The 7,545-nt window shown below is 52.2% G+C and overlaps 1 protein-coding gene across 2 annotated transcripts in view; it reads right to left on the bottom strand.

Moving 5' to 3' along the window:
- Positions 1-969: 969 nt before the first annotated feature.
- Mlph (melanophilin) overlaps positions 970-7,545 on the bottom strand; it is a 43,349-nt gene continuing 36,773 nt past the window's right edge. For both annotated transcript variants that reach the window (XM_028880372.2, XM_028880373.2), the window contains exons 14-16: positions 6,638-6,689; positions 4,404-4,504; positions 970-1,154 (exon numbers count right to left, since the gene is read on the bottom strand). In XM_028880372.2, coding sequence (XP_028736205.1) covers positions 1,128-1,154; positions 4,404-4,504; positions 6,638-6,689 — 180 coding nt within the window. In that variant the 3' untranslated portion in view covers positions 970-1,127. The remainder of the gene's footprint in view (positions 1,155-4,403; positions 4,505-6,637; positions 6,690-7,545) is intronic.

The raw sequence follows: 7,545 nt of genomic DNA, 5'->3' as shown, positions 1-7,545 counted from the left end.
GCACCTACCCCTACGAACTGCAGATCCCACGGACACCTCAATTGGACTTTCGTCCTCTGAAACTCAGGAGGGCACATCTCCTGTGGCTGTGATTGGCTTAGTTTGCCGTACTTTGCTAGGAGGACACGGGACACGAACGTGGGACTCCTGAGATGTGGGTCTCTGAACGGGTGGGAGGTTCCTTCCTGAAGTTCATTCTCAGAGTACCCTAGGCTGTTTGTGGCCCTGGCCTGGGTGTTCTCTGGACTCCTGTACATGACACAAGCTGATGGGAAGAGGCGGCCCTGGGAGTAGGAGACTGCCTCCCTGGAGTGGCGGGAAGACTGTGAAGAGCAGACTAGGCAATCACGGGCAAGATTGGTTCTGATGCACTTGGTTTGGAGAACCTAAATTCTGACAAATTCCAAAGCCGTCATTTGTGTGAGCTACAAACCTAAGTTTAAAGCATAAGCTGTCTTGAAAGTGAGGTCCCTATGTAGTGCACCCCAAAAGCCTGTGTTAGAGGCTTGGCCTCAATGTGGTCCTGCAGTTGGTGGTTTTGGTGGTGGAAACTCTGGGGTGGGTGGTCGGCGTTATGGCTCCTGTCTGTGACCTACAAGGAGATTTGAAGAACAAGGTCTGTGTGTGGGGGGTGGTGGTGGTGAAGAATTTAGCCCTCCTCACTCACTGTCTGTAACTGCGCACTCTCCCATCATACCCACAGACACTCATGTATCTGTCTCTCTCCCTCGCAGTTAGGAATGCGAACATGCTAAGGGCCTCCATTCCGTCTGTGAATGTGGCTCAACAAAGCCAAGAGACAGGCTAAAGGATCACAGCAAAAGGGGATCTAGGTGTCCTGATAGAGAGCATCATCCAAGGATAAAATCACGTCAGCTTGTATCTCCTGGGTCAGAGGCTGGCAGGCGCCCTGGCTCTGGCCAGTGGCTCGGTGACAGCCGGAAGTCTGAGAACTTGCTGTCTCACAAGTGGACCCGCACAGGAAGTTCTTCTTATTTCTCACTGGGATGGTGATTATAAGCAACCGTGAGCATCAGGAGGCACAGAGCCCGTGGGGATGCGATGACCATGTGGAGGAAACAGTGTGGGGTGCTTTGTGGTGCTCTTCTGTGTCCGTGTGTCTCCTTTTAGGGCTGCTGGGCCATCACGGGTTTCTGCAGAGCACAAACACACACATTTCATTCAAGTGTGCACATGTGTTCATGTGCAAAGTGTACACACAGATGTATAAAAAACTCACAATTATGTGACAGATACAGATGTAACAGAGAAACATACAAATATATAGGTGTTCAGACAGGTGGGGATATAAACACAAACTTAGATATATGTATGTACACACGCACACATGTTGACACACACAGATATACACACCAGCATGTGCACATAGATCTAATGTATGTATATACAGAGAGACATGTGCTGGGCACACAGACACACACACACACAGAAGCATGTACACTGACACCCATGTGGGCAGGCACAGACATACATACCAGCGTGTACATGACACATGGACACACACATAGACACAGACATAGATATGTATGAAGAAAAACATATGTGGGTGTGAATACATATAGACCCAGTCTCAGACATGTGAATGTACACACGGTACACAGGTACACAGGCAAGCCCCTGGTTCTGTGTATTCACATGTGCACACATGCTCAGTTGCTTGTGTTTGTATCAGCCTTAGTCGATCCCTTGGTTGCTTTCTTTGTTTTTGTCTTTCAATACAGGGTCTCTCTACACAGCCCTGACTGTCCTGAAACTCACTATGTAGACCAGGCTGGCCTCGAACTCACAGAGACCCACCTGCCTCTGCCTCCCGAGTGCTGGGATTAAAGGTGTGTGCCACCATGACTGGCTTCTTCTTCTTTTAATTTATCTTCTCTGTAACTCTGTTTTCCCAGATACGAGTTTCCAGTCACTGTGTGCATGGAAAACATTTGATGCCCCAGAGCTTTCAATGACAGGAAGCTTGATTTCAAGATGGTTAAGATTTAATTGGCAGGCATGCCCTGTATCGTCCTCTGCTCTCCTTAAGGGATGACTACCCCCAGCTATGAGGGTCAGGTAGACTGATTCCTGGCCTCAGTGTGGAGTATAGGGCATCCCTGCCTTACCACTCACCGCGGTGGGCATGTGGACTCCCACAAAGGCGAGGTCCCCAACCTCATGAACGTCTTTCTACTGTTTCTGTATCTCTGTCCTGTGACACGCTGGTCTTTAAACATGGAGTTCATGATGGTGAGAGGCCATGATTCCTGTGGGCTCCCCAGTGGGGCCTATACACTGAGAGGATGGACGGGGGTACTGACTGCATTCTGTCTTTCGAGGAAGATGAGCTTGCAGGGTGTGGCAGGTTCATTGAGCTCCTGTGGGGAAGCTTTCTCTGGAGCCTGGCCACAAGCCTGCCTGGCTGCCGCCTCTACTCACTGTGGTCTCTGCCCCTGCTGCAGCTCTTCCAGAGATGGGGGAGGGAATTTAGAAGATGCCCTGGATTATCTTACTCAGTCCCCTTCTGCTCATGAGAAGAACACATACAGAACACAGGGAATAGTGTGAGCAGAGGTTCCCAACACAGAGGTCGCCTCTCCTGGAAAGGGCTCAGGGACCCCAGGCCAAAGCACCTATTTAGTGGCAGAAGAAGGGCTAGTTGGGGGCTTGAGGGTTGTTCCCTTTCATCATGTGATGCCAACATGGACTGATTAGGGTTGGTGCTGGTTATAGAATTCAGCTAAAACTTGCTTGCTGAGCACACATTAAATTCTAAGAGACAGCAAAGAGCTGACTGGTACACGGAGACCTGTCCTTGGAGGAGGTTCCATTTGGGATCCAAGATACAGAGAGACAGTATTGTCACGAGCTATGAGCGTGACATATGGCCTGTGCAGACTGCTGCTGTGAGGGGCCTCATGCAGAGGATAATGGCTGAGGTCACCCTTGATGCTATGCATTGAAATACCTTTCCCTGGTGGTCATTAATATTCAGTCTAGATAGCAGGAAGATTCAGACATACATTTTAAATCAATACTTAGACCACCCCGAGAGAACTACTGCTTTCCCTGTGTCATGGGTGACCAACTCCAGGGCCCTGTGCATGCTGAACAGACAGCCTGCCATCAAGCTACACCTCTAGCCCAAGGCAATTTTTTAAGAAAACAATAAATCTGGAGCTCAGTCTCCTTGGACAAGGTTTGAAGAATCGAGCCAGGCAGATCTCTGCTCACCCATGAAACCAGAAGTAAGCTGAGGTGAACATTGGACAGTGCACTGGGTTGGTAAAATAGGGGGAGGGAGAGATTCAGGGGCAGGGGTTGGCATAGCTTGGATGTAGGGTGTCCCTCAAGGTTCGTATATTGGAGGTTTGGTCCCAGTGTGGTGATGGACCTTGATAGGCTAGCCTTAATGCGAGCTCTGTAGGTCACTGGGGCATGCCTTTGGAAAGGATTAAAGACATTCTCTTGGGGCCCAGTGAGATGGCTCAGTGGTTAAGAGCGCCTCCTGCTCTTCCAGAAGACCCGAGTTTGGTTCTCAGCACCCACATCCAGGTGGCAAACAACCAGCTGTACCCCTGGCTCCAGGGGATCCGATGGCCTTTTTGCTGGTACCCACACACATGGCACATCCTGGCATATACTCACACAGACACACACCCTCACCTAGATACACACTTTTTAAAGTGTGCATCTGGCTCCTGTTCCTCCTGAATGTTCCTTGCTCTGTCTGGTGAAATGATCTCTCCTCACAGATATTCCCACCATTACAAGCATCTGCTAATGCTGATTATGTTCTTGAACTGTGAGTCAGGTAACCCTATTTTCTCTGTAAGTAGCCTGCCTGCCTAGTGTATTTATTTCATTACAGTAATGAAATCTGGACTTAGTCCTTGACTAAGGACACTTGTCACCGTCACCATGAGTATCTCCAGAGATGAGGGCCACAACCTTGTCATCTGACAGGTCACAGTGTCGTGTTTGAGTGGAACTGCTGGGCATGCTCCTGACTCAGTGCAGAGGCCTAAGGCAGTTCACAGCTGTTCTTGTGTCCAGTGCTCATGTTGCTGAACTGAGGGCCTCAGGGGTCAAATGGGGGTCTTCAGGGTCCACCCTCTGTATCTAGTGGCCCTGCCTGGCCCGAGGGCTCACTGGAGAGCAGCCTTGTAGCTTCTGGATGGCGACCCCTTCCCAGAGCTGAGCCTGCCCCTTGGGAACTGGGTGCTGACCGTTCCTGCCATTCTTCCTCCTCGCTGGGCTCGGGTGCTTTAAAGAAACGTCTTCACTTCTCCTTTTGCAGATTGATGCTTACCCCCGGCTCCCAGCTCCCTTTCGCTCTCGTCTAAGACTCAGTATCAACACGTGAAGCTGACAGGTCACATGGACAGAGGAGACATTACCGCGAAGATGTGCCTGGCCGTCCCTCTCCTCCCGTTGGGGTTCCTCTGTGTCAGAGAGCCGCGGTACACTGATTTCCGATCAAAAGAACCACCATCTATGCCTTTGGGAAACCAGAGGGGAGGCGCTTAGTGAGCCAAAGACCAATCAAAAAGAGCTCTTATCTACTTCAGACATTGGACGGCAGCGCACCGTCACCGTGGACATGTCCTCTGTCGAGGAGGTTTCACACTGTGATACACTTTGCCAAGAGCGCTCAATGGTTGTGTGAATACCAGCTCAGAATGCTTTTACCTCTTTTAAGAGCCAGGGCTGCTAAGAAAGTAGGCAGGGCCGATAGGAAAAGGGTGGGGCCAGTGGCCAGGAGGCGGGGCCAGCAGGAAAGATGGGGGCCAGTGAGAAAGGAGGTGGGGCCAAAGCGTTTAGGTGGCTGGAACTGGAGTTTGCGCCTTTTTCTCTGTGGCCCTGGAATAACAGGGGACTTAGGACACTTGGGTCAGGGGCACATGTATCTTCTGCCACGCAATTCTGTGACGGGACAAGGGACCTGAGGTGAGGGGTGCTGGGGCTCTGGTCCTCAGAGCAGAAGGCTTTTAGGCCTGTGGCTGCAGAGTTGAGGGCCATGGCCTCCAGCCTTAACCAACTGTTTGGTTGGTTAGGTGAGGAGGCTGGACAAAAACCGATACCTGCATGACTCAGGGGGGAGTTTCCTGACTGAGGGGATGGGGTTGACTCACAGTACGCCAGAGTCCTGAGAGTCTTCCTAGACGTATAATCAGTGATGCGCTACACATCAGGCCTGTGTCTCTCCCCTCCCCTCCCCTCCCCTCCCCATGTCCTCCCCTCCACTCCCTCCCCATGTCCTCCCCTCCCTCCCCATGTCCTCCCATCCCCTCCCCTCCCCATGTCCTCCCCTCCCCTCCCTTCCCTCCCCATGTCCTCCCATCCCTTCTCTCTCCCCCTCCATCTCCCTCCCCTCCCCTTCCCTTCCCTCCCTTTCCTCTCCCCTCCTCTTCCCTTTCTTCTCTCCTTTCCTCCATCTCCCCCCTCTCCCTTTCCCTCCCCCCTTGCTTCCCCCTCTCCCTTTTGTTTTGGAGAGCTGACTTATAGACGCACAGCTGTGATGTTATTCATTCCCAGGAGGGTGCATAGGAACATACAGTCCATCCCCAGGATTAGGCTCTGCCTGACAGAGCTCTTGCAAGGATCACAGCACCCAGTGGAGAGGATTCAGCTGGCTTCGCAGGCCTATGGATTGAGCCCTGAGGACCTGCCATGGGGCCATGCGGGAAGACCCAGTGATGAGCCATCTTGCCTACACCCTGGCACTGAGACAGTGACAGGAAAGAACTGGAAAGGGACACTCAGGGCCTGCAATGGCCTGGCAGTGGGATGCTCTGGCCTTGGGCTGAGTGTGAGCGGCCTCTTGGCAGGACCCAGCCTGTTCTTGAAGACAGCCACGAAGAGGACTTGGGCTCACCTCTGTCCTCTTGTTGCACACTCCTGTGTTTGGAAGATGGCAGAAACTGCCCTTTAAGATTAAACCGTGGTGTTCCAGAGGCTCAACATCTCAACAGCAGCCCCTCATCGACCCCTCTCTAAGTTAACCCTGACTGCGAGGGCCTAGGTACCTAGGGTACCAGCCCTGATCTTCAAGTGAGCAGGGTTTGTGCTGGGACCTCAGTGGATGCAAAGAGGTCTCTTCCTGGGCTCTGCTTCGCATCTGGCAGGAGGTAAGGACCCTCCTCCGCCATACACTCCCACCACCCCCATGTGCTATCCGAGGGCATGGGGGAAGCTGAGACTCGACCCTCTGAACTACAAGTCAGAATAAATCTTCATTCCTTTGAGCTTCTCAACAGGAATTTTCACAGTGATAGAAGTCGTCACTGGTACACTTCCATATGCCCAGGACAAAGCTGATGTCCTCGTCACCACAGAGACCTCAAAGTCTTCTAACTGCTGGATAGTCTGTGCTTCCTGCAGGGACTGTTTACACTGAAACCATGGAAACATGGGCACTACCAGCACCACCTGCACTTGCTTAGAGTGACCCGGGACACCATGCACGGGCCCTGGGGTGGCACAGGGGCCTTTCTGGGTGTTCTACAGAGTCAGGGCCTGGCGTGGCTCCTGTGGATTAGAGAGGAGTGTGCAGAGCCTGGCTGGCTGTGTTCCTCCCCTGAGCTCATTTCTCAGTAGTCTTGAAGCAGGCAGGGGAACAGATGGCTCTTACCTTGACCGCTGGGGGAATACTTCCTCCTCTGGAGACAGGGCACGGCTGTCACCTAGGAGGAAAAGAACATCCCTGGGTGTTCCAAAGTGTAATTTGAACTACTTTGAGACTTTTTTTAAATTCTGATTTTAACTACCAACGTCACCTGTTTTCCATTCTCTGCCAAATATTTGAACCCTAATACGGGAATGCACACTATCTGTAAATTATGTGCCAGTGCCTATGTAGAGGAGATGCCAGGGAACTGCCTGCTTTGGCTGGTGGGTTGGAAAGAGTACAGGGACCTGGATTCGAATCTCAGTGCTGTTGCTTACTAGTGCATGCTAGAACTCGTCCTCAGTGAATGCCACTCTCTTCCTCTGTAACACACCCACTCACAGCTGTAAATTGTCTCCCCATGGCTCCTCTCCACACGGCCACCTCTCTACAACATGCTAAGAAATCCAGTCTCTGTCTGACCATGTCAGGGGTGGAGAGAGCAATCGGCCCAATTGCCACCGAAATGTTCCCCAGTGTCAGGGCTACTCCGGTGTGTCTAGCAGCAGGTCTTGCAGGCAGAGCTTGGAGCCTGTAGGCTGGCCTTCTTGGGACTCACAGGAATCCCATGGATGTCAGGACCCAGGGTTCAGTCAGGATCCTGCTGTCATTCCCACAGTTTGACCTTGGCCAGACACCCACCTCCCTGCATGGGGTTCATGTGCCAACATCACAAGATGTCATTGCCCACCCAACCAGGTTCTGTAACGCAGGTAAAGGGTGACAGAAACCAACAGCACTTGGAACTGATAAGCTGACAAGTGGCTGGACTTGCCATCTGGCACTCAGTGGGTACCTGTGCCAGGGTGGGCAGGGCCTGGAGCAGGCCTGGAGACAGCACCCCAGTCCTGTTCCTGATATCCCCTAGACAC

Source organism: Peromyscus leucopus, chromosome 13, assembly GCF_004664715.2.
Source record: "Peromyscus leucopus breed LL Stock chromosome 13, UCI_PerLeu_2.1, whole genome shotgun sequence".
Classification (NCBI taxonomy): domain Eukaryota; kingdom Metazoa; phylum Chordata; class Mammalia; order Rodentia; family Cricetidae; genus Peromyscus; species Peromyscus leucopus.
The sequence above is the reverse complement of the archived record's forward strand: the minus strand, read 5'-3'. Positions and strand labels throughout refer to the sequence as shown.